At 51.5% G+C, this 24,782-nt stretch overlaps 10 protein-coding genes across 10 annotated transcripts; 4 read left to right on the forward strand and 6 right to left on the reverse strand.

Annotated features, from left to right (window-relative positions):
- Positions 1-1,305: 1,305 nt before the first annotated feature.
- P168DRAFT_257507 (ATP-dependent RNA helicase SUB2) lies at positions 1,306-3,840 on the reverse strand. The gene is made up of 5 exons (XM_024834556.1): positions 3,353-3,840; positions 2,360-2,770; positions 1,939-2,299; positions 1,630-1,887; positions 1,306-1,577 (listed from the first exon to the last, which is right to left on the reverse strand). Exons 1-5 carry the CDS (start codon positions 3,603-3,605, stop codon positions 1,532-1,534), a joined length of 1,329 nt encoding a protein of 442 aa, XP_024690864.1. The 5' UTR covers positions 3,606-3,840; the 3' UTR covers positions 1,306-1,531.
- Positions 3,841-4,077: 237 nt separating this feature from the next.
- Positions 4,078-4,662, forward strand: P168DRAFT_283999 (ribonuclease P Rpr2/Rpp21/SNM1 subunit; the record flags this gene model as incomplete). The annotated part of the gene is made up of 1 exon (XM_024836104.1): positions 4,078-4,662. The coding sequence occupies one exon, from the start codon at positions 4,078-4,080 to the stop codon at positions 4,660-4,662; it is 585 nt and encodes a 194-aa protein (XP_024690865.1).
- Positions 4,663-6,367: 1,705 nt separating this feature from the next.
- Positions 6,368-7,192, reverse strand: P168DRAFT_44160 (uncharacterized protein). Its single transcript, XM_024841946.1, has 2 exons — positions 6,816-7,192; positions 6,368-6,670 (listed from the first exon to the last, which is right to left on the reverse strand). Exons 1-2 carry the CDS (start codon positions 7,098-7,100, stop codon positions 6,437-6,439), a joined length of 519 nt encoding a protein of 172 aa, XP_024690866.1. The 5' UTR covers positions 7,101-7,192; the 3' UTR covers positions 6,368-6,436.
- A 1,292-nt stretch (positions 7,193-8,484) lies between these two features.
- Positions 8,485-9,864, forward strand: P168DRAFT_292361 (WW domain binding protein 11). Its single transcript, XM_024837569.1, has one exon. The coding sequence runs from the start codon at positions 8,887-8,889 to the stop codon at positions 9,817-9,819; it is 933 nt and encodes a 310-aa protein (XP_024690867.1). The 5' UTR covers positions 8,485-8,886; the 3' UTR covers positions 9,820-9,864.
- A 161-nt stretch (positions 9,865-10,025) lies between these two features.
- P168DRAFT_44218 (uncharacterized protein) lies at positions 10,026-10,572 on the reverse strand. Its single transcript, XM_024841947.1, has one exon. The coding sequence runs from the start codon at positions 10,435-10,437 to the stop codon at positions 10,141-10,143; it is 297 nt and encodes a 98-aa protein (XP_024690868.1). The 5' UTR covers positions 10,438-10,572; the 3' UTR covers positions 10,026-10,140.
- Positions 10,573-10,708: 136 nt separating this feature from the next.
- Positions 10,709-12,952, reverse strand: nimA (serine/threonine protein kinase nimA; the record flags this gene model as incomplete). The annotated part of the gene is made up of 3 exons (XM_024836105.1): positions 10,709-12,730; positions 12,783-12,835; positions 12,901-12,952. The coding sequence occupies 3 exons, from the start codon at positions 12,950-12,952 to the stop codon at positions 10,709-10,711; spliced, it is 2,127 nt and encodes a 708-aa protein (XP_024690869.1).
- Positions 12,953-13,586: 634 nt separating this feature from the next.
- Positions 13,587-15,624, forward strand: P168DRAFT_257516 (ankyrin repeat and BTB/POZ domain protein). The gene is made up of 3 exons (XM_024834557.1): positions 13,587-13,834; positions 13,895-13,980; positions 14,038-15,624. The coding sequence occupies exons 1-3, from the start codon at positions 13,601-13,603 to the stop codon at positions 15,569-15,571; spliced, it is 1,854 nt and encodes a 617-aa protein (XP_024690870.1). The 5' UTR covers positions 13,587-13,600; the 3' UTR covers positions 15,572-15,624.
- Positions 15,625-16,168: 544 nt separating this feature from the next.
- P168DRAFT_240340 (galactose oxidase) lies at positions 16,169-17,452 on the reverse strand (the record flags this gene model as incomplete). Its single annotated transcript, XM_024833711.1, has 1 exon — positions 16,169-17,452. A coding segment is annotated over one exon (1,284 nt), but the record flags the coding sequence as incomplete, so codon positions are not given.
- Positions 17,453-17,737: 285 nt separating this feature from the next.
- P168DRAFT_320824 (Dyp-type peroxidase) lies at positions 17,738-18,744 on the forward strand (the record flags this gene model as incomplete). Its single annotated transcript, XM_024840398.1, has 4 exons — positions 17,738-17,859; positions 17,911-18,002; positions 18,062-18,355; positions 18,422-18,744. The coding sequence occupies 4 exons, from the start codon at positions 17,738-17,740 to the stop codon at positions 18,742-18,744; spliced, it is 831 nt and encodes a 276-aa protein (XP_024690872.1).
- An 876-nt stretch (positions 18,745-19,620) lies between these two features.
- On the reverse strand, positions 19,621-21,378 carry P168DRAFT_273349 (C2H2-type zinc finger protein). Its single transcript, XM_024835369.1, has 2 exons — positions 20,878-21,378; positions 19,621-20,821 (listed from the first exon to the last, which is right to left on the reverse strand). Exons 1-2 carry the CDS (start codon positions 21,128-21,130, stop codon positions 20,112-20,114), a joined length of 963 nt encoding a protein of 320 aa, XP_024690873.1. The 5' UTR covers positions 21,131-21,378; the 3' UTR covers positions 19,621-20,111.
- Positions 21,379-24,782: the final 3,404 nt, after the last annotated feature.

Below are 24,782 nucleotides of genomic sequence, written 5' to 3' on the forward strand. Positions count from 1 at the left end.
GACTCAGCCGGACAGTCTGGAACTCGCAGTGACACTGGCATACTGGGGCGCTTTCAAGAGGCTTGTCCACTGGGCCAATGTGGAATTTCTCTTCCTCTGTCCTTGCTTATTCTCTTGAAGAGCATATTAGTTTACATCGCACATGCCTCGAAATAATTACTCTGGTTCCCAGAGTCTTGTTTGTGTAGACCAGTGACTTTCTCTGTGAGAAGTCAATGCCAATTAGTATGTACCTGCGCTTAATACAGTAGTAGTGAATGTAGGCTCCATGTAACCCCACCCAGAGATTGTCTTCTATATTATTTCTCTCTTTCTTCGGCAACTCACTTATCATCTCTCTTTCTTTCTCTTTTTGTGGAGGTGAACCCTAGACATCCCAATACCTTACACTTTACAACAGCGGATGTGAATAGCTTCATCCCCACTCTATTCAGCTTTTCAGAGCCTGCAATGTCTTGATGGGCAATCCTACAGGGTTGCAACCCGCAGGCGGCCAGTTAGGCTATCACTATCGCTATCATGTTCAATGACCAGACAGTGTCAGACACTGCCTGCCTAAGATACCTAAGCTAGACCTCGCTGTTGTCTTTGACACTACTAGCCAAGCATGGCGTGGTGAGCTTAGATCAGATATCGCGCTACATGTACAGCTCCAACATGACGTATGGGTTTCTTACTACATACGACCAAACGATTTGATCTTCTTCTTCGTGTAAGCAAGCCCCACGACCTGAAATACAAGCCCCGGAACTAGCTTTATGGCACTCACTCCAACGTGATTCACTACAATCAAGTTGGAGTAGCGCAATAGTCTCTTGCCGCGAGTGCAGTGCTTTCTCTATCTTTCTCGGTTTACAAAGCTAAGCCAGAGACTGTATTCGTGAGACTGCCATGCCATGCCTTATAACCACTGGGTGGGTGAACAAGGTGGTGGGTGTATTGTATACATTAATAATGACTACGTCTCTCCTGACGACTCCTCTGGATAATCCTCGTCTCTAAAGCCCCTCTCACGTTTAACAGCATTACAACATGAGATGATATGGGTGAAGACCAAACCACGCGGTGGATAGTGAATGACTCGGTCTCGAATACGAGCTAGGTGTATGCGGGAATTAGAAGAAGGTTCACATCTACAGAGCTAGCTGGGACAAGGGTCAAACTATCAACTGGTAGGGCGAGGCACGGGGAACAGGGATACGTGAGATGATATCGTATAACTATTCTCCAGGATGGGCATTAGTCCCAATCTTCTAGTATTATACAGATCACGGGTTACTACTACATTGGTCTAAGTTGATCTACCGAGACAAACTGCCGAATCATTGATAATACACCTAAGACTACCATGAGCACTGGCCCTGGACCGCTCGCCATCATGCCAGTGCCTCATTACAACGACAACGGGAGACAAACTTGAACCGAGCCATCACGCCAAAACAAACGAAAATAGGAAAAACTAGAACGGGGACTGCAAAATGAAACGTAGACAGATTTCGCCAGATACAATCTTGAGATATTAACCGGTTTTCTAAGCCATGTAGGTGCTGGAGTCGACGCCGCCCTCGGGGTATTCACTGGTATCGTTAGTTTCTGGTAAGCTATATCAATCTGATAGGAGGTACATACGGAAGGGCAACTTCGAAGCGCTTCTCGATATCCTTGAGCACCTTCTCGTCGTCGTCGTTGCTGACGAAGGAGATCGACAGACCCTTCGTACCGAAACGACCGGCACGACCGACACGGTGCAGGTAGGAGTCGGCGTCCGCGGGCATGTCGTAGTTGATGGCAAGGTTGATGCGCTCGATATCGATACCACGGCCGAACACGTCGGTGGCCACACAGATACGCTTGTTGAACTCCTTGAACTCCTTGTAGCGTTTGATACTGCAGACTATTAGCCAGATCGTCCTCGCTTATCCGACTAGAGATACTCACCGCTCCTCCTGGCTCACACCCGAGTGCACGGCGATACTGGGGAAGTTGCACTCGCGCAGCAGCTTGTCCAGCTCGTTCGCACGAAGGGTGCTCTTGACGAAGATGATGACCTGGTTGAACTCGAGGTTATCCAGGAGCTCGTTCAGCTTCCGGTTCTTCTCCGCCTCGCTCAGCTTGATGTAGTATTGCTGCAGACCGTGCAGCGTGAGCTTGGTGTCATCGTCGACGTAGACCTCGAGGGGGTTGCGCATGAACTTCTTGCAGATAGGTCGGACGTCCTGCGACAGGGTGGCGCTGAACATCATGACCTGCTTGTCGGCAGGGGTGGCGCGGAAGATCTCCTGAACATCGCGGCGCATGTCTATTGGAGAACGCAACGGTTAGACACGTGAAGTCGCACTCGCAAGAAATACAAACTCACCGATCTGGTCAAGCATCTTATCACACTCGTCGAGAACGAACGCCTTGACGTTGCGCAAGGAAAGCTTCTTGTCGCGAACCAAAGCATTCAGACGACCGGGGGTACCGACAACGATGTTGGGATAAGAGTCCTTGTTCGACAGAACCTCCACGTCCTTCTGGATGGGGGTACCACCGTAGAAAACGGCCGTCTTCACATCGGGCAGGTACTTGCTGAATCGAGCGTACTCGTTCTTGATCTGATAGGCCAATTCGCGGGTGTGGCACATGACCAGAATAGAGCACTCGCCCGGCACGGGCTCCAGCTGGTGAAGGGTGGTCAGGACGAAAACCGCGGTCTTACCGAGACCGGACTTCGCCTGACAGAGAACATCGACATTCAAAATGGCGGTGGGAATGCAAACTTGCTGGACTGTAGTAAGGCGGAATGTTATGTTAGACTTGCACTCGATCCATAACAGTTGAAAATCAAAAAGCAATCGCGTCGTCAAGTCCGTCCATCCCCCGAGTGATCGATCAGGCGAACAAGGTGCGGTGTCTGCACTCAACCATCCAAAAACAGGATGGTATCGATTAGGCAGCCAATCAACTGCAGCACGCGATGATTCTATCGCGAGCTCGCTGCAGACGGCACGAGGACGTCTACCGTCTAGGAAAAAGTAGAAGATCCCGTCGGACGGGATCTTTATCCTGACTGGCCCGACGTGGCTACAGGTCTTTGAACCTGAAAGTCTTGGCGAAACCGGTCTCACGGTCATTTGCCATGGCAAAAGCAACAGACGGTAGTCGCAGGAGCGTGTGCCGCGACCCACGCAGCGCGACTAGTCTTGTGACATCCCGAGCAGACATCCTCATGCCGTCCACAGGTTCGGATGAAACGAGTGGCCCAAAAAGAATAAAGCGACTATTGATTTCCCCCCGCGGAGATGGACGGACGTTGGAACATGGAGCAATGGAGGGAGGCTTGTGAGAAAGAACTATGTGATGAACTAACCCTCCGATGGATGTTCGAAACCGCAATCGGTGATGGCACGTAGGAGTTCTCCTTTGAGCAGGAAGTCGCGGAAACCGGTCGAATGGATACCGACATAGCTACCCTTCTTGTCAGGACGGCCAGTCACCGTCAGATCGCCCTTCTTGTCTTCTCCATTGGCGGCGGGAGCGGCCGCGGTGGTGGTGGCCGCCGCCGCGTCGGTGGTCTGGAGCTCCTCGTCGGAGTAATCGATGAGATCTTCCTCGTGAGACATGTTGGCGAAAGTTGTTACAATGGCACGGGGTTCTTAGAAAACTCTAACGGTCGCGGCGCGTCTTTTGCCAAGGCAACAGGAAGCTTGGGAGTTAGAGGTCGAAATCGAAGCAGACTTGGAAAAATTAGAACAATCCAACTGGTTGGACAGAAATGATCACAAGAACACGGTTTCCAATCCGTCTGTGATGAATTGAACGGTCGATGAGGTCGAGATGGGAGGCGTCAGGAAGGCGATGGAGATGGAAAGAAAGATTGCAGGTTCGCGAGGGATGGGCGGAGAGGCTGAGTCCGTCCAATCACGTGATAGGATGAGTTAGTCATGCTCTCTATTTCTGGTTTAGCGGCGATTCCAGCAAGCTCTTCCAGCTTTCGATCTATCGTCTCTCCACCAAATGACGACAATAATAGCTCATTGGACCTTCTGATTAACGTGTCCTGCCAGAGGTCTTGGGCCAGAGACACTCCACACAATGGCCAAACCAAAGGCGAAGAAAGCCAACACAGGCGGAGCAAACAGTCACATCCGGGCCAGACTGGACTATCTAAACAAAGCCGCTGCCTTTCTGCAATCAACAGCCCAGCTACCAGGACCACCAGCCAGAGACACTCCCAATGACCACGATGAGGACGACATGGACCTGTCCCCCAATACAGCACGTGTTGTCCCCCAGATCACGGGCGTCCTCACCGACCAAAACTCCCCAAATAACCACAAGACTACTACTACCCCTCAGCACCTAACCCAACTCTCCCGCAACTACATCTCCCAAATGCGCGGTGTATCCCTAAAGACCCGAACCCGGCTCTCCATCGACGTCAAACGATCCTTCTGCAAGCGCTGCGACACGATCCTCACCCCAGGAGTCACCAGCACACAGGAGATCCAAAACGCCAGCCGGGACCGCCGCAAGCCGTGGGCGGACGTGCGCGTCGTCCGCTGCGGCACCTGTCAAACGGAAAAGCGCTTCCCCCAAACGGAGAAGCGTAGCCGGAAACTACCAGACCGTCGGAAGGACAAGGAACAGAAGCAGGTCCATGTCAGCAACGAATCTTGATTTTGGACCCTCCTTCGGCAAAATCGAAAACAATAAATGAATAAATCTCAATATTTATTTCAACGCTACTATTTATTGATCTTTGATTGTCTCTCCCACACCCGATCTAGCAACCGCGCTTGGACCTGACCATATGACTTGGGCTCGGGGAGGACAAGCGTCTATCACCCTGCTAGGGTTCGGCAACAGGGAGGGTACCTGCCTCCCACCCTCCGTCTGAGGCCTTCTGTGTCAGTGTGGTGGACATGGATCGTACTGTTGGGAGGAGTCGGTCTTGAATCTCATTGGCACACTCTTCCAGTCAACCTGAAACGCCGATTTGCGGGTTTTTTACTCTGTTGGAAGGGGCTCACGCAGGTCCAACAATCCTAATAATCCCGTTCGCCACGCGATCGGCTCGACACCGCCAGCCCGCCAGGCCGGGGGGAGGGGGTCATGTGTCACTACTACCAGATATCATGGTGTGCGAGAGAAACCCAGAAAGTCAGACCTGAGGGATTATCACCCCTCGCGAAGGGGATGATTGGAAAGCATATGCGGGGGTTTCCTTTTCAGCCCCGGTAGATGGGAGCGGGAAAAAGGATAAAAAGAAAAAGAAAAAGAAAAAGAAAAAAAGACAAGGACATAACCCTTGTTCCCTACAGCGTCAGATACCGGATTTTGACATCATATGCGAATGCTACCCCGGACAAGGCTGCCGGCGGGGCCATTCGGGAACTATCGAGTCTAGGCTATGGGGCTCACTGGCGTGTGAGATAGCCCGAGCTAAATTGGAAATAAAGAAAAAGCATGGGGTTACCTTGGAGACATGTGCAGGGCGGGCTCGGTCATACTTCCGCTTACCGCGATATCTTCGGTGCGGAGATGGACAGGTCGGAGATGAAAAAAATAAAAAATAAATAAAAAATAAAAAAACAGGGTCGTCGCCACTAGTGTTTAAAGAATTGCAGTACATTAGAACAAACAGGGGAATCGCAACATGAGAGGATACAATAAGTGGAGGACTTCATGAAGCAAGACGTGGTTCTCGTGAGACATAATAATCAAGTCGCCAGACCTACGTAATCCAGGCCCAGCGCGAACGAACATATACCAAAAATAAAACTAAGAGTAAACAAACGAAGAAAGAAGGACTCCAGCGCTAGAAACACCATGCTCTTCCCATTCAAGCCCGGTGATTCCAAAGATCGCAAACGGCCGCGAGGCACACAAACCCATCTTTAACAAAGGCGCTTGAAGCACATCAAAAGCAAAAACGAGATCGTAAATCTTCCGAATCATCTCACCATGCGTGAGCGTGAGCATTAGGTCTGGTGTTGACGCACGCTGCCGGAGAAAGCCGCATGCCGTCGTAATAAAACAGAGTCCGTGAGGATACATTTGGTATATAGTTTTTTTGTTGTTTCGCAGTTGCTATGCCGTCCAGCCATCCTTCGTATTTTTTGAGTGTTTTATTTCTGGTTGTTCCAGGTTTTCCATCGTATGTTACTGGTCACATTGCACGGAATGTTCAGATCGTCGAAGCCGTAGTGAAGATGGTATCGATCGTGTCGATCCCGTTGTGGCGGTCAAGCAGAGAAAGCGGAGAAAAACAGTGGTCAAGGGGTGGGCGGAGCGCCTCCGGGGCGAGAGAATAGCGGTAAAAGGAAAAAAGCAATCGATCGAGTGCATGAACAATGTGCGGCACGGGCTGTCGTGCATATTCCAGAGGATGATATGTATGTCGTATGTATGTCGGAGCGGTAGTGTGGGGAGGAGGATCGGGAGCGAAGAATCATCGTCGACGGCGGGCGGCGGCTTGGTCAAGACGCTGGTCGAGACCTTCGATCCGCGCGCGATACGCTTTCACGATTTCTCGTATATGTCCGATCTTAGCCAGCTCGTTTTCCAGCTCGTCGACGGAGGCCAGGATGGCTCGCGTGCGGGCGATTTCGGCGTCGGCGTTCTGGATGACATTTCCGGCGCGATCGTAGGTGTTTTGGATGGACAGTTGCATCTGCTCCTCCAGCTGGTGGGTATTAGATTTTGATCGGACTGGAGGGGATATGACGAGGGTTGTGAAACACAGTGCAACCCGCGCGGGACTTGCGACGGAGGTGTTGACGAGGGAAGAAAGCGTATTACAGAAAGAAAAAGGGAGAGGGAAAACATACAAAGTCGATGCGACTCCGAATCTGTTCTTGTAAGCCATCCAACTGATGCGACAGGGCGCGCAAGCTCATGGGATCCAGAAGTAATCGACCCTGGCTGCTCGCGGCGCTGGCGGCGCTGGTGGCGCGCGAACTGGAGTTGCTGGTTCGCCCGGTGCCTCTGCCTCTGGAACCCCCATTGCCGACATGGCCACTCTGCAGGGCCAGCTGTTGCTGCTGGCGGAGGATCTGGATCTCGGAGGAAGTGAGACCAAGCGAGGTGTCGGGAATCGAGGCTGATACGGACATTTGGTTCCGGCAGAGACATGCTCCAACCGCGACGGGGAGTCTAGCAAGCGCCGGTCGAACTCGATGTGTAGAGACAGAACGGACCGACGGTCATGATGATAGCCCACGGACACCAGCGAGGGAGGAAGAAGGCGAAGGGAGGAGAAGGTGAGGAGAAGAGGAGACGGGAGAGAGAAGGGGGGAGATCAGGTGTGTGGGGGGTCTGTCTCCCGCTTGTTATCTATTATATTTTGTTTTTTTCTGATTTCTTTTTTCTTTCTTCCCTTTCGGTTTCTTAATTTTATAATTTCTGAAAGAAGATCGACCAAGATACCCCGTCCCCGAGTCAGGCTGTCATTGGGAAAGGGAGATGGGGGGAGAGAGAGAGATGAGAGGGGGAAAAGCCGACGAAGGAGGGATGATGGTGGGAGACGAACAAGCCCGATTGAGGAAACGGATTGTCGGCGCCAACCAAAGTCAAAATCCTGGTTGATCCAAGACCGTCAATTATCAGAAGAATAATTTGTCATGGGTCAGAATGGAATGCGACCAGACTAACCAACAGAGTCCAGAGGGGGGTTACACTGGGAGATCTGACTATCAAATGAAGGGCGCGAGAGGTCCGAGTTGTCTCTGATGAGAGGGAGGCAATAGATTGATCGGAGAAAGAATGCGAAAAGAACAAGGAGTATAAGGAGAAGAAGAGGAAGAAGAGGAAGAAGAAGAAAGAAAGAAGTATGAAGAGAGATTGGTGATGCGGAGATGAGGAGAATCTGCAGTGTAGAAGGAGAAATGATCTCGAATAGTTCCAGAAGATAGTCGATATATATGTCTTTTCCAAACTAAAGAACCAAACTAAAGCATAATCGCATTCATTTATCAAAAAGATCCAATGGTTGTAGCGTCGGAATGATGTGATGATCATGTTTGATAGCAGATCATTTCCTGCCATTTCTCTCTCTCTATTTCTCTCTCTCCGCTTCTTCTCCTCCTCACTCTCTCCAACCAACAACTCCCGTTCAGGATCCACTTCGTCCTCCCTTCACATCCAGTCTCCCCATTCTTTTCTCTGATTTATCCTCTTGTCAACTCTAGACCCTTCAGTCCTTCCACTGATTCGACTGATTCGACCTCCGATCGACTGCGCGAACCCCAACGGTCCATCCGCCGCAATCGCGAACGCCTTTACTCCACCGATCAAACCGTCCCTCCGTCAATTGAAAGTCTTCAGTCTTCCCCACTAGGAAAAGAATCCATAATCTCCACAACCCAGTTCTGAATCCCGCTGCCCAACCCGTGAGGCTGGGGCTCTGCGACCGCGCCGTGTCGCCTTGATTGGGCTGGAAGTTCCCGCTGCACTTCCCAGAAGACGATCCCCGACCTGGCGAGACCAATCCCGGTGCGCATCTGCGTCTACTGCCTGCACCACCGTCCGGTGTCCGCTCTGGACCTGTGAGTTTCGATCCACTCATTTGACTCCCCGCTCGACGGTGATTCCCACCGGCTGAGTAGCGTCGTTCGTCGTTGGGTCGCCGCAGCAAGTCAGACAGTAGACTACACCGCACCCCACTTCCCTCTTTTCTATCCCCTCTCTCTGCCCCTCCTTCCGGGAACGCGGCCGACGAGAACAAACGTACGGATTGACGGCTGGAGCTGACGGCTAACGGGTCTCGGCTTGGTACAGGTGTAAACCAATCATCGATCGAATCACGACTATCCTTCTGCACCTACGATCCCTCTACGATATCCAAGACATATCAACAGAACAAACCACCCCAAACGAGAACCGAACAAACAAACCACCACAATGCCCAAAGACAACCTCTCCATGAACCCCGCCATGGCGCAGCGGAAAGCCGAAAAACAAAAGCAGCTCAAAAAGAGCAAAGCCGAGGCCCAAGCCCGCCGCAACGAGAAGCTCGGCCGCCGCAACCCAGACCGCATCCAGCGCCAAATCGACGACATCAAAGCGACGGAAGAATCGGGCCAGAAACTGCGCCCCCGCGACCAGCAACTCCTCGAGGCGCTGCAGCGCGATCTGCGAGCCGTCCAGAAAGCCCGCGAGGCGCTAGGCGAGCAGGCTCCTAAGTTCGACGCCGGACGGGGTGGTGGCCGGGGTGGCGGATCGTTCCGAGGTCGCGGCCGTGGCGACAGCAGCCGCGGCGGTGTCTTGGGAAAGCGAAGGAGAGACGAACACGGGCAGTTCTTCCACGACGACGGCGACAGCAGCTCCACCGACGAAGAAGTACGGCGCATCCCGATGCCACACGATACACCCCCACCCATCCCTAAAGAATACCAACGACGACAGGGCAGAAACAACGACAGTGGTGGAGGAGCACAAGGCCCACACGCTCTCCCCTCCAAACCATCCACAGCCGAACCCCCCAAAACAGTCTACGAAGCCAAGCCCGAGATCCGCAACCTCCGCCAAGAAGCTACCAAGATGTTCGTCCCTGCCGCCGTGCGCACAAAGCAGGATTCTATCCGTGGACAAGGCAAACTCCTCGAACCGGAGGAAATGGACAGGTTGGAACAGGCGGGGTATCAGGCTGGTCCGGCGGATAAACCTGCCGCAGGAGCAGGGGACAAAGGAGAAGGCGAAACAAAAGGCGAAGATCAAGAGGGGGAAAATGAAGATCAAGATGAAGTCCAGAGAAGGTTACAGGAAGAGGAAAGGCGGTTTAATCAGGAGTTGAGGTCTGTGCAGATTGAGGAGGTGGAGGATGAGGAGGCTTAACTTGAGTCTTTTCTTCGTGATGATTGATTGATTGGTTGATTGCGGTATGTATGAATATGATATCATTTGTATACTAGGAATTTGTCATACCTACTCTTGCTCCTTTGGCTCCTCATGTTATATGTGTGTAGGTTGCTACCTGGCGAGGCCACTCACTATCTTACCTCCACTGTCTACAAAATTAAATATAAAAGATAGTTCAAAATGGGTGAAATAGTATTCTGTGATCCCTAAATCTCACCAGGGAGACAAAAAAAAAAAGAAAAAGAAAAGAAAGGGGAACTCCAAAACCTGTATGTACATATAGTACTTGAGAATCCCTCATACTCCAAACACCAGAAGATAAGATCCAGCCGACGCCATCTCACATAGAGGAGGAACGAAGAAGAGAAAGCAAAGAGGTGAAAAATTTAGGAGAGGGGTTAGAAAGGAAATGGAAGGCAACGAGTGACTAGGGTTGGAAGAGTGTGAAGATGGGGGAAAGGGGCAGGTAGACATCTCGGGCGTGACAACACAAAGGAAACTGGGAATAAGAGAAGAAAAGACGAATATTCTCCGTGCGAGTATTCGACACATGCAACGCAGAAAACAAAATATGCTCCATCCCATGACTCGCATGGTGTTGCTTGCGGGCTTCTTTTTCGAATATCGAATATGCACACCACCGGGCTCCCGTAACTCCAGAAAATATGGTGATTATTAAGATGTATGGTGTTTCAAAAAGCATTCTGCCAACTAGATACCCAAAAGGTAGGGCTCTCTTCGGATGTCTGCTGCAGATGCAGCTGCTTCCGCGGGTCAACCGCAAGGGATGAGCAGTAGATTAATCAAATATCGGCGACGAGATAGAAACGAAGGAATAGAATGTCGGGAGGATGAGATCATCTGACTACCTCAGGTTGCGGATGACCTTGCGACCACGCGCGAGGAAAGGACTGGGCATCTCGTCTCGTTCGGGATCCCACACCGCAGGAGGGTCGCGGTCCACGGACTTCATGCTCGAACAGGCGGTGGCCCGGGAGTCGCTGGCACACCGTTTGAGTTCGTCCATCGGACGTCCGCCGGCGCGCGCTTGAGCGAGCTCCACCAGGGTTCTGCCACCCATGTTCCGCTGCATCACGGCCTTGAACATTTCTTCGCCACCGCCGTTGTTTTTCGAGGGTGGCTGTTTCGAGCCGCCGGATTTGCGAGTCGGGGATCCAGCATCGGCGGCAAGGTTCGCAGATGACGGGATCTTCGACAGTCGTCGGTGGGGCGACCTGGATTTGCTCTCTCTCTGAAGGGGCTCTGGCTGACTGTGCCCTGCTGCCTGTGGCAGCCGAGACGGGTTGGAGGGGAAGAGGGAAGGTTGGGTGCTGAGCTTCTGCATGAAAGCCGCCGTGTTCTGTCGCAGAAGAGGCCGGACCGGGGCCTTGAACGGATCGGGCTTGACCTTGGCGCGAGTCGGCGAGGGCAGGTCAGGGATGTCATCTTCGTCGTCGGAGTACGCCAGTGTCGGCTCCCACTTGGTTTTATGTCGCTCCGCATCGGCGAAGATGTTCTTTCCCGTGTGAGCCCCCGACGTACGGCGTGGGGAGAGAGAGAGCGATGCGATGGAGATCGGGGATGGCTCGGCCATTTGGACATCAACCGGAGACTCGACCATCGTCTTGGAACGGTTCAAGGGCGTCCGCGTTTCCTTCTTGGGTCGCTTGTTCACGTTCGAAGTGGGCGACTCCACCGACAGTTGGCTCACGTCGGTGCTGGACGGGAAATCCGTGTCGTCGCTATTGCTGACGGAGGACTGAGATCGGCGACTCGACCGGAAACCAGAGTCTTCCCGGGTGCTGCTGTGGCTGCTGTTTCTCCGTTGTTTCTCTACCTCGTGCGCGACGCGCTCCTGAACTTCGAGCTCAAATCTCTTGCGCAGCTTTTCCAGTTCATTGTGCACCTGGCGGTCAATCTCCAACCTCGCCTTGACTTCCCACTCCCGACGCACCGAGTTCTCGATGTCGTTCTTTATCTGCTGTTTTTCTTTCTCGAGTCTGCCATACGCTTGCTCGACGTCCCGGGCCTTTTGCAGGGCGCTTTCCTCGCGTCTCTTGAGCGTCCTGGCCAGGCTAACGACCTCCTTCTCCTTGCGCATCAGACGGATGACCGGCATGTTGATCAAGGTGGTCGTGTCGGGACGGTGATCGGGGTTGACGCGCAGGCAGCTCGCGATGATGCTCTTCAGCTCCGGGGAGTAAAAGTCCGGCAGGGGCGCAAACTTGCCTTCGCGAATGCGCTGGACCAGCTGGATGTGGGTCTTGGCGTTGAAAGGGGGCTCCCGTTGGCACAGCTCGTACATGATGCAGCCCACGGCCCAGATGTCGGAGCGCAGGGTGTACTTCTCTGCAGCGCAGATCTCGGGTGACATGTAGAAGGGCGTTCCCACGTAGGTGGATGCGAAGTCATGGGAATTCATCAGCTTGGATAGCCCGAAGTCACCGAGCTTGACCGAGTTGTCGCTGCCCAGGAAGATGTTCTCGGGCTTGAGGTCACGATGCAGGATGGTCATCTGCGCCTGTTTGCCTTTCAGACCTGACGGTTTGGGAACGGGACCCAGGACATTCGATCCGACTTCCACCGGGTCTGAACCATAGTGGCAGCGGTAAAGGGCCGTTACCAGCTGCGACAGAATACGCCAGACAAACTCCTCTTCGGCATACTTGTTTGTCTTTTTCAGGTTCTTGATGACCATGCTGAGATCCCCACCGCCACAGTATTCCATGTACAAGTACAAGTCCTGGCTTGCCTTCAAGTGTTCTCGGTGGTAGTAGGCGACGATGTTCGGGTGACGGAGGGAACTGAGGATGTTGAACTCGGCGGTGAGCTGTTCCCGTTCTTTCTGGGACATCTTGATGTAGTTGATCTCCTTGCGACAGAGGATCTGGGGTCCGGTCAGCTCAGGTTTGTTGGTCCGTGGTATCTGAGAGTCTTACGAAGCCATCTGCCTTCCTCCTCACTTTGCGGATGATACCAAACGAACCACAACCTGGACACAGAGAGCTCGTTAGTTCCCACAGGACAGCGACCTGCTTGAAAGGGGCCTGTGGTTACCAATCTTCTCCAACACCTCATACTTTTCTGCCTCTGCCAACGCAATTGCCATGGTGACTAAGGAGTGCAATTGAGGAGGCCAGCGGCAGGGAAATTAAGGGTCAAATCGAGGTCGCCAGGAGCGGAGGAGTCGAGGGGAGGGAGATGAGATGAGGGAGGAGGGTTTAGATCATTTATGATCCGGACGTTGGGGATGAGTCGGACGCTGTTTGGGTTAGTAGATGTCGAAGATGAAGGTTGGAGATGGGAGTACAGATGCAGGTTTAAAGAAGTTTGGCATTCTGTATGCACTGCCAGAGGAGCCGAATGTTTAGGCGGAGCTCGTTGCTGAGCAACGAGGCGCTCCAGGGCTCTTATCCTATTATCGCAGGCGGTGAGGGCGGGCGGTGTGTTCTTTGTTGCGATCATCTTCCAGAACAGTGCGTCACTGCAGTGCACTGGGAGGAAGTTGTCTGTAGTTTGATTGAGATGCATGGCCTCGAGGGATAGCTAGAGACATGAGGTTATTGATCCGATACTCGATTATTGAGATATTCCTGGCGTACTGCAAGGTCTCGGAGGTTGATCGGGGCAAAATACGCGATCGGTCTGCCCCACGTGATCGGCCTTATCGATAAAGCGCGCCCGCACTCAAGTCGCCTCTCGACATCATCGGCGATACAAGAGAGAACGAGACAGTTACAGCAGTCCTATTGCCGCTATGACCGATCGGAATGTTCTTCGCAAAGATCAACTGGAAATCAGTCTAGTCAAGGAGAAGGAATTGATCAAGGAGGGCAACCTCAAGGATGATAACCCCCTGGATCTGAGCGAGCCGTTTGCGGAGCTCTGCAGCGCCTGTCGTAAGGGGGATCTTAAAGTTTGTCAAGAGAAGATCACCGAGGGGGTTAATATCAATGCCCGCGATGCCTACGATTACACCCCTTTGATCTTGGTAAGTCAGACATTTTGGGTTTCCCTCGACTACCCAGATGTGTTTTTCTAACGGACACAGGCAAGTCTCTGTGGCCACTACGAGGTGGTCCGGTTGCTCCTGGAGTCCGGCGCGTTGTGTGAACGAGATACTTTCCAAGGAGAACGGTACGGCGTCTCCCTCTGAATCGTCAAATGTCGCCCACTAAGACACCCTGCATACAGTTGCCTGTACAATGCGCTGAACGATCGCATCCGCAATTTACTCCTGGAATACGACTACTCTAAATCGACCGATCCCCTGCAGCCTCTCGCCGCCCACCTCGCTTCGTTGCTCACGCGAGAACAGCCCGTGACGTCCGACATTGTCGTTACCGCTGGAGATGAGTCGCTTCACCTACACAAGTTCGTCCTGGCTGCGCGATCGCCGTATTTCCGGAATAAGCTAGCGGCGGCCCCGGAGAGTCCTTCGTGGAAGCTTCCGTCCACGATCCCGCCCCAAGCGTTCGGCATCGCGATCAAGTATCTGTACCTCGGAGAAGCACCCCGCGACCTGAAAAGCGGACCGGGGACGGGGTTCACCGAGTCGGAAGTCTTCGAGGGGATCGACCGAGTCGCGCACCACCTCGAGATCGACACCCTCCTAGACAGCATCATCGACAGCGGAGATCGACGGCTAGCCCGGCAGCGGCGATCAACGGAAATTGCCAAAGGCCGGGACCAGCTGGAGACATGGTTCCGGGCGAACGTCCTGGGCAATAAACTGGAAGTGGAGACGTCCAAAGCCAACAGCGTGAAATGGGACCGCGAGAATGCCATCTTCGCAGACATCCTGCTCCAAGCCGACGAGCTCCCCGAGGACGCCGAACCCGGCAGCGAGCCAAAGTCAATACTCTTCCCTTGCCACAGAGCCATGCTCCTACGCTCCGAATTCTTCAACACCATGTTCTCCAGCATGTTCCGCGAAGCCTACGTCAAAGACCACCTCCACATCGTCAACGTGGACTGCTCCCCCGAGGTCCTCGAAATAGTGCTCACCTTCCTCTACACCGAGCGAGCCGACTTCCCCCTCGACGTAGCAGTCGACGTCCTCTTCGCATCAGACATGCTCTTCATCGAGAAACTCAAAACCAAAGCCGCAGTCGTAATCAGCACCCTCGGCAGCGGCAACCTGTCGCAGTCCGAAGCCGCAAAGACGCGGGGCACAACAGAAGAAGAAGAGCTAGACATTTACGGCATCATCCGCGCCGCATGGATGACGCGCGTTCAGCGCCTGGAAGAATTCGCAGCGCGCTATCTCGCCTACCGCCTCGAGGCACATATCGACTCGCCTGAGTTCGCGGAACTCATCGAAGAGTCTGCGTCGCGCATCAAAGCCCGTCAGGAAACCGATTCCATCGAACTGCTAGACGATATCCGGTTCTACCTCAACGAGCGCTTCCGCCTGCGCTTTGACGACGCAGGACTGGGCGAGATGATGCGTAACGCGGCGCAGCAGCCGCACAAAGCACCCCCTGCCGGCGCAGACGCAGACGGCACCGAGAAAGAGGTTGAGAAGGTCACCAACGGCATCGACACGATCGATCTATCCAAGGTAGCTGCGCCGGCGTCCCAGCAGGATAGGGACCACCACGCCCCTGTGATCCGGACGCTGGACGGCGAAATCGCCGTCGACGAGTTCGACAAGGACGCTGCTAACTATCAGATATTGATGGCCAAGCTGGATGCCATCCTGGAAGACCTAAATCTGGAGGCGTAGTTGGATAGGTGACAGGTGATGAATTATGAGATATGTAGGTATATACGCATGCCAGGTTATATATAAAATATACATATATACAATCCGAATCCCGCCAAACTTATTGTGAAATATGAATCTCTCATGAGCGCCATTCTTTCATCTAAAGACCACTTGGTGGAGGTTCTTTGCCTAAGAGCTGTGCATGGAGCTGGGTACCTTGCATATCATGAAAAAATCAATAAAGTTATGATAGCGCGGTGTTCTTCTACCTATCTAATGGTCATTTCCCAGTAATCAACGTTTGTGGACAAGATCAGGATAAGTGGCTTGTGAATCAAGATAGACCACTCAACATAGCCCACAGTTGGTAGAAAAGAAGTATATCAAACTAGCAGATGCCAAATGTGGAAATGGGGATGGCATCACGTCCGAAAGGATGAAATTGATAATATTCAGAGCTATGGAAAAAGCTTGCTCTATTGTTGAAAGACAAACGGTCAAATGCCAACCGATTGCAGTCACTTCCACACCAAACATCCACACTAGTTGAGTCCCCCGGAACCTTCACTTCACATCGAAGAGATACCGTGCCTGCTGGCCATCATGATCGACCACTCAGACGGCGGCTACACGAACGTTCTCGGACTTGCTGGGAGTTCCCTTGTCATCCAGGACATACAGCATGTAATACCCAGGCGTCGCAACTCCAGGCTCCTGAGGGATCTGGAAGCTATAGGAGTATTTGAAAAACCACTTCCAGCTCCTTGAGAGCGAGACGGAAAGACGTCGCTGGTCGGTATCCACCGTGTGGGTGGCCGAGCCGTAGCGAATGATGGACGCTGCATTCTGGTCGACATACGAATCTGTTTCGACCTGGACCCAGTCACCCGGTTTCGCGTCGGCTGGCGAAACGGACTTGATGACCGGACGCTTGCGCAGGGATCCGTTGTCATTCAGAAGATTCGGAGGCGTGAAAATCTGTCCGTCGAAGTGGTTGGCGGAGCAGTTTCCGCAGAGGCCACCGCCGCCGACGAAGACAGTCCCGTCCTGGAGCAGGAGCGCGATGCTGTGGTAGGTCCGGGCCACGGTGTTGGGGAGCCATGTGTCCCACTGGCTTTGCGCCGGGTCCTCCGCGTTGTAGACCCAGCGCTCCGGCTCGAGTAGGCTGGTAGATTCATCGAACGGGGCCGCGAGCTCTTGTCCTCCGGCCGTGAAGACCGAGCCATCGGGAAGCACCACCGAGTTATGGAAAGTGCGTTTATGCTTCATACCATCTGGCTGAACCACTGACGCGTTGGTATTCGGCTCATCGATGGAGATCAGGTATGTATCATTCCTGGCACGGGATTTCTCATAGTCTTGGGATCCGCCGAAGCCGAGAATCTTCCCCGAGCCGAACATCACCGCGTTCCCACACATGTTGTCCCCCCACTTCCTCTTATTGCGTTTACCAGCAGCGGTGACTGACCCGGTGCCGTCCACGCCGTACCAGTTCATCATTTTGCTAGGACCTGCTTGGAAGACAGTTTTGACCTTCCAGCCGAAAAGCCAGCCATGGTTGTCTTTTCGCCAGTCGTCGCGGTCAGCCGTGAACATGTTGGCCACCTTGGCGTCTGGGAGTTCCGTCCATGTATTCTTTCGGACGTCGTAGACTTCGCCGTTCTTCAGGTTGACAACCTCACCGAAGGAACCCCCAATAACAAAGATACGGCCGTCGGAAAGGATGGTTGCTCCCTGATAACCCCGATCCATACGCATAATGGATTTTTTCTCCCATTCATCGGTGGTGATGTTATACACAGTGGTCTGGCGCGCGCTATTACCACCGGTGACAACAAGATCTCCATCTTCATCGAAGGTAATTCCGGGGCAGAACATGTCATGGTTGGTCTGGTTCACTTCCCCCGGGTTTTAGGGTTCCAGGCGGCGGTCTGGGTCTTCGAGCCCTGGTTCTGAAGGTAGATGTTGTATTGCCATGAAGCCCAACCGATCAGGACAGTCTCTAACTTGCTCCTGTAGTTTTGGGTTCAAAGATACCATCTCACAGCCGTTTTTGGAAGGATGGGAGGATTCGAGTGATATAACTCTGAATTACCAGTGTAGACCAGGGTAAGGAGAACGGGCATCCCTCCGTCCCAACCATCTACTCAGAAACATAAGCTGATAGCATACAGGGTCATCGTCATGAACCACAAGGGCATGAAGGGGAGTGACGAGCGAACCCCCCTCTGGGAACCCGAGTGGGCGACGAACGGCAGCTACTTTGTTTTCCGCAAACTGGCGCAAGACGTGGAAGCATTCCACAAGTAAGTCCCTGCGATCATTACCCACATATATATAACTAAAAGCCATTATAGACGCGCGGAAGAACTTGCCAACGACAAGGAGCTAGACTTGAAGATGACTCCCAAACAGCTGGAAGCACGCTTTGTCGGCCGATGGCACAGCGGTAAGCCAGGGAGAGCTATATCAAGTTGCATACGGACCTACTGACCTGTTGATTTCTAGGCGCTCCAATTGAGTTGTATCCAACGCAAGACCCTGGACCTGGCTACTCGGACAACAACTGGGATTACGAAGACCCTCACCATGAGCTGCATTGCCCGTACGGATCTCACATCCGCAAGTGCAACCCCCGAAACACCTTCAGGCAGGTGAAAGACAAGGACCTGAGCTTGATAATGCGCCGCGGCATCCCTTACGGATCAAGATGGAGCGAAAGCACCAAAAACGAGCCCCGAGGTCTTTTGTTCGGATGCTACCAGAGCAGTCTCCAGAATGGTTACTGTGCTATTATGAACAGTAAGACATCCCACAATCCCTGTTGATCCAAGAATCCCTGTTGATCCAAGATAACCTCATCTAAAGAGTGGTGCAACAATGATGGATTCCCGCTCCAGCATTCGGGACAAGATGTGCTTGTGGCACAACCCATCAAGGGCGCCGTTGATCCCAAGGATCAAACACTGCACGCTAACCTCTATGGCTTGTGTGAAGATGGGAAACCTCACAAGCTACGTCCTGACGGAAAGCATCCAGAAGAGAGAAAAAAGCGTTGCAATTTCCCCAGCTTCATCAAGCCCCGTGGTGGGGAGTATTTCTTCACGCCCCCCATTTCCTTCTTTACGAAGCTGGTCGAGGGGCCGCCGGCCATGGACGACGACGACGAAGAGGAAGAGGAAGAAGAATGAAGCACTCATATGCATTGGAGTCTGCTAGGGCAATGATTTCTGATAGAAGAGGTCACAAGTTGGAAAGCCCCATTCGTTTGTGCTTTTGTGCTGGGTGTTATCCATTGCAGTTACCAATGAAACTCGGTATTTCCAATACACACCAAAATAATAGTCACAAAACAAATGAATAAGGATTGAATTATTGAACTATCTGCGGTATCCGTCTGTACAAATGACAATAGACATCTTACAAACCCGATCGGTAACTACCTATCCCTCATTGACTAACATGAATGTAGCCTGTAGCCAAAACTTATATACCTGATGCCTGGCGGAGGATAGCCCTAGCTGCATACATATAGAATGGGATTAGTTTGGCTACACAACCTGGATGTCATCAATCGTTTCTCTATCTCCCTCGGTATTGGGACACTACCCCTAGAAATAGCTCGTAGGTAGATGGGAGGTATCTATCTAGCTAGCTGGCTGGCTAGGCTACAAGTGATGATGGTTATCAGTCGGGTTATGGTATGTCAGCTAGATTGTATACACCATTTGGAAGATTTTCGTGGGTGCCATTGTTTCTATTTTTGCTTTCTGGCTGTGTTGTTGGTAGTTACCTATCTGTCTATCTATCTCGATATACAGTCTAAAGAAGTCTGCTAGATTACAAGTGTAGAGAGGGTATCAGGGGAGATTGGTGGGTAGTCTGGTAGGTGTCTTAACTAGATAGATACCCTAGATAGATAGAGCTACCAAGAACTCCCTGGTGCATTACACGGCTGACCTGACATGCAAACCAAGGTGAGAGACAATCAACATTGAGTCCTACGTCTTCAATCAAAGTCTACATGTACTGATACAGCCAAGGTAAAGTAAATAAATCATGTAATGCTTCTCTCTATATATATATCGGGAATCAAGCCAATCTATCAACGACTCGAACAAAATCCAGGCTTAACCGGTTTAAAAGCCAGCTCATCTGGATGAAATATACAGCAATTCTTCAAGTCGTGTCACGTCATCAAAACAAAAGAAATGAAGGACACACAAAAGAAATCAAATCAACACTTCCAACAACTCCTTTCCCGCCTGTGGCTCCCCACATGACATGATAACCGACGTCAATCAATCATCAATCAATCAAGGACAACAGAATAAAATATACACAACTTCCGACATCAAAAATATGTAAAGAGAAAAAGAAATGTATGCACCTTAATTCCCGTTGTATATATGAAAAAAAGCCAAGGCTGAAGGGAAGAAAAGTAAACACGCAGGGGGGTATCATCAAACAGAACAATCAAGTAAAATATTGCCCTTTTTTATCGTTTTTCTTTCTTTTTTGGGGGTTTTTGGTTGTTTTATTTTTCTTTCTTGTTGGTTCATACCATGGCGGCTGCCACGGGACGACCGGAATGGCATCCTCGCTCGTGGCGCTTCATGTTGCTGCGCACGCTAAAGGCCTTGCCGCAGCCGACGTGCGTGCAGCGGAAGGGCTTCTCGCCCGTGTGGCTGTGGGAGTGGATGCGCAGGCTGGAGGGGCGCGAGAAGGCCTTGTGGCAGGTGCGGCAGATGTACCGGTCGTGGTGCTGCTGGTAGGGGGTGGAGTTGGAGGGCGGAAAGTAGTGGTGGTGCTGCCAGGCCGGGGTGACGGGGGAGATGACCGGCTGGTGGGCGGCGGCGGCGGGCATGGGAGCGGCCGTGGGAGAGGCGGCGCTCTGGTAGGTGGACGAGGTGGGTCGTTGGTAGTACATGGCGGTGGTGGAGGGCTCCACGGGCGAGGTGTACGAGGCGACGCTGGGGGCGGGCGAGGCGTAGGGCCCGCTGGAGACGTTCTGGAGGGAGCCCTGGCTGGAGATGGAGGAGCGCTCGGACGGGCTGGGCAGCGTCACGGGGGCCTGCGGGTAGGACTCCATCTTGATGGCGGAGGTGGAGGATGCGGAGGGCGAGTAGCCGTTGCTGTGGAAGCCCGAGTCCGGACGCAGCGGGGGAGTGGGCGGCATGTTGGCCGGCAGTCCGTGCAGGGAGATGGGATCATATTGCGACCTGGCGTCGGACTCTCGGCGCGCGGGAGGAGTTAAGCGCTGGCGCTCTGGGGAAGTCTCGTCAGTGGATGGATTCATCTGGGGCTGCTGGTATAAGACCTACTGGCAGCGTGCATGGCGGCACCGTCGGCGCCTTCGAGCAGAGAGGAGATGGAGGGAAGGGAGAATTTGCGCTGTTCGTCCACGGGAGGGGAGAGAGGTGGCTGCGGGGAGCGAGAGTATGACGTCGGCATGGTAGGGAAATACGAGCCCTCGACGGAGGGCTTGAAAGACGACGAAGCCGGGGGGCTGTACGAGGCCTTTGCCTTGGACAGGACGGGTTCGGGACCCGGGGTGATGAGGCTGGCGAGATCCATGATGGTAGATGTATCGGACGCTAATGAGGTTGATAGTGGAGCGGTCCTATAGGTGTGGGAGGTGGGAGGTGGGAAAATGGGAAGGTAATCGGTGATGATGATGAAGTAGAAGTCAGAGAGGTCAAGACAGACGGGGCCATGCAGGATAGATATATGAATGAAGGTGTCTGGGCCGTGGCTTGGAGAGTAAGGTACAAGTGGGGGTGGGATTGGAGAACCAGGGGGGGGGATTATAGAGGATAGACGAGGTGGATTTCCGAGTGGGGATGATGAGAAGTATTATTTATTATTTATTAGATTAGATTATATTTATTTTATATTTTATATTTTATATTTTGATACGGTATTAAAATCATAATTGTAAATATAATAATAATAGTTAATTATAGCTCGTTTGTCTATACTTCCGTCAACTAAACGAGGTAACCGGATCGGGCGGCGGAACAATCCGACTGCGCTCATCCTGTCGATTATAATCACTCTTGATGCTGATCTGCTGGTATTATCTTGGATATTATTCGATCTTACTTTATCCCTGCTCAGTGTCTGTCTATCTGTCTGTATGGATGGTGTATGGATGGTGTATGGAGCATGGTAAGAGTGTATCAAAGATACAAAGCTTAAATAATGTCTGGAGATACACGCGACATCTGTCATTGTCTTTCATTTCCTTTGCTTGGGAGAGTGGGTCTCCATATCAGACTAAACCTGTCTAGGGTGATTTGCCATTAGTTGTATTGTTTAGGTAGGCTCGACGAGAGCTAAACGTGGTACTGGTTATTATTAATCTGCACCTACTGAGATAGTAACGGATAAATTTCAGAGGATAATCTATGATAGGATATAATTATATATGATGTACAATACACTATACACTATACACTATACTATATACAATATATAAAATACAAAAATCAAGTACAAATAAAGGATCAAAATAAGAATAAAACGTACGTAACCGCGTCGTACACAGATCGACCGGTGGACAAGGGGACTTTCTTACACTTCGGGGCTCGGCTAGAGTCAGTCTGGCACTAGTGCAGATCCACGGACACTTTTGTATTATATCATAATAATATCATATAGTATAATAAATAATAATAATAATAGATGATCGCACGATCCTCCAAGAACTGATCTCACATTCTAGCCGAAATTTCTCTGTAGATCTCCTGTTTCGGACTCCAGCCCTGTTCCATCCTGCTGAGACTCTGGTCCAGTCTGCCTGGCCGTTGACTCGCTCAGATCAACAGTTTGGTCTCTCCATTCTATTGCTCTATTGAGCTCTTTGGTCAGTGGGATGTTCGTACTGACTCGTTTCTTATTGAATAGAGAAAATTTTATATATATCTCTAGATGTGATACCACTTGAAGGCCTACATAGATGCAGGGGTGAAATCAAAAATAATAATAATACAATAAATAAAACCGGGTGACGGATTGGCGGCACGATGCGCGCGCATGGCAGCTCCATCCATATGGGATGGCTCCGTTAGGTGGCAGTTGGTGCAGTCGGCGCAGTTGGGTTGGATCCAAACCGCCCCAAACCGGCCTAGACCCGGACCACCCAGAAAGGAATCTCTGAACGATTTTCCAGTCCATCCTCGCTTGGAGAGGGCCAAGACTGTTAGCGGCGTGCGGAGCCCGGAGATTATCGTGGTTGGGTTGGCTAATGAGATGGACGCATGAGGCCCACTGTCTGACTAAGGTGTACTGACTCCTTTGCAGAACGGAGAAATGGCCGCACTGATCATACCTTTTATCAGGATACTACGGAGTACAGTATGGAAAGTCGTGAGAAAGGGGTGAGTCGAGTCAGTATGATAGGTCATCATGATTATCATGTATTTCCCGTTCAAAGTATTGGTACAGATACACAAAAGCCTTTATCAAGTACCAACCACAGACAGTAACAACTGTATCAGGAACATCACATACCATGGAATCAACCAGACGTCGACGTACCAATTTCCCAACCATTAGGATCGACCATCAGATCATGGTTCCGCGACCACTCCACGAGGGCATCGACTGCCCTGGACTCCCCCGTCCCTTGGTTAGTCCTCTTGGCTAGAGACACAACCGGCATCTGGGCACGAGGCAGCATGCCTCGGTAGGCGCTAGGACACAAAGGAAAAACAAAACATCCATCATCATAGGTGAGACAGAGCAGACTACTGGGTGATCATCGGTACATCACTGTTCCACTCATATTACTATCCCATCCTTTGATTGATTGGGTACAGGTCCCATCCACACCAAAGGGGTTAACAGTCCAGACAGTCAGACAGTCAGACTCAATAGCATACAGTGCTGACCTCGTACGGAGGCCAACGACGGGGTGACCCGCCACTGGTTACCGGATACGGCGGGATAGACCTTAATACTAGGTGGTATTAGTGTCGATCCATGTCGGATATGGAAACATTCCCGTTGACTCGATTAACATTTCCTGAATGATGAGAGAGGCTGTCATCATCGTCATCTCTCATCTCCGATGTCTATCCACACTCCGGTTCGGGAGTATGCGGCTACGCAGTGACATCTCTAGTCACTGCTAATAGTCTAATAGTATCACCCATCCTGTCTATCCAGATAACATTGACAATCCTCATTTCAATGGCATAATTATAGAAACAGTCAGGATCCTGGATCAGCCTGTCCTATTCCACTCTCCCGAGCGGATGAGTCGTCAACGCGTATACCCCTTACAGAGGGCTGATCAACGGTATAGAATGCAATCTGATACTCACCCCGTACAATGTGTTGAAAGATTAACATACAATTAATCAATATAATCTAATATATTAAATCATTTAACATATTAATCCATATGATCATAAATGAAGTAAAAAAGATAATAAATATAAGGAAGAAACCACGGCGATCTAATCCATGTGAGCGCCTCGCAAACTCTAATAAACGACGTGGGCGGCCGCGCCCGAATAATCCAATGGTGTCCAGTGTCCACCGTGTCTCGTGGAAGCGAATCCTAACGGCCAATCATGGGGTTTACCTCACTGGTGCGGGTCCATCTTTCTACCGGTACGAGGCAACTTAATCATCTGAGGTGTCTTTCTCATTGTTCACACTCCGGGGTGTATGTTATTTTATCTACATGATTATCTTTGATTGTGGTCATTACTCATGAGCACTGTTAGGCTTATTAACTGACTTGTCTGTCTATCTTGGTTGTTCCAGACTGATGACAAACACTGTGGTCAGTGGTCAATCTGGTGGGCCACCGAGTCGTAATAAAGTGCAAAGACTTCTATCCACGACATAGACCACCCTACCTATATTAACCACAATCTGGATCTCATTAATCTTTATTAATCTATCATCAATCGCCTTAATATATAACAGGGCACCACAGTGTCAGATTTAAACCTCCAACCACGGATGTTCTGTACTATTGAGCCATGGTTCGTATCACCGCCAACCAGTAATCAATATATATTCCACGCGGAGAGCAAGAAATCCAGACATGGAATTAGTCAGGGTAAAACAATACAACCCAATACATGAATAATATACACGATAGACTCATTCCCCTTCGAGTCCTGTAAACGAAGCTGTCATGATCCACGACAAACTGATGATCTTCCTCAGATCGATGGAAGATCATCGTCCCATTCTGACTACGAGTCTG

This window comes from Aspergillus campestris, assembly GCF_002847485.1.
Source record: "Aspergillus campestris IBT 28561 chromosome Unknown P168scaffold_10, whole genome shotgun sequence".
Lineage (NCBI taxonomy): Eukaryota > Fungi > Ascomycota > Eurotiomycetes > Eurotiales > Aspergillaceae > Aspergillus > Aspergillus campestris.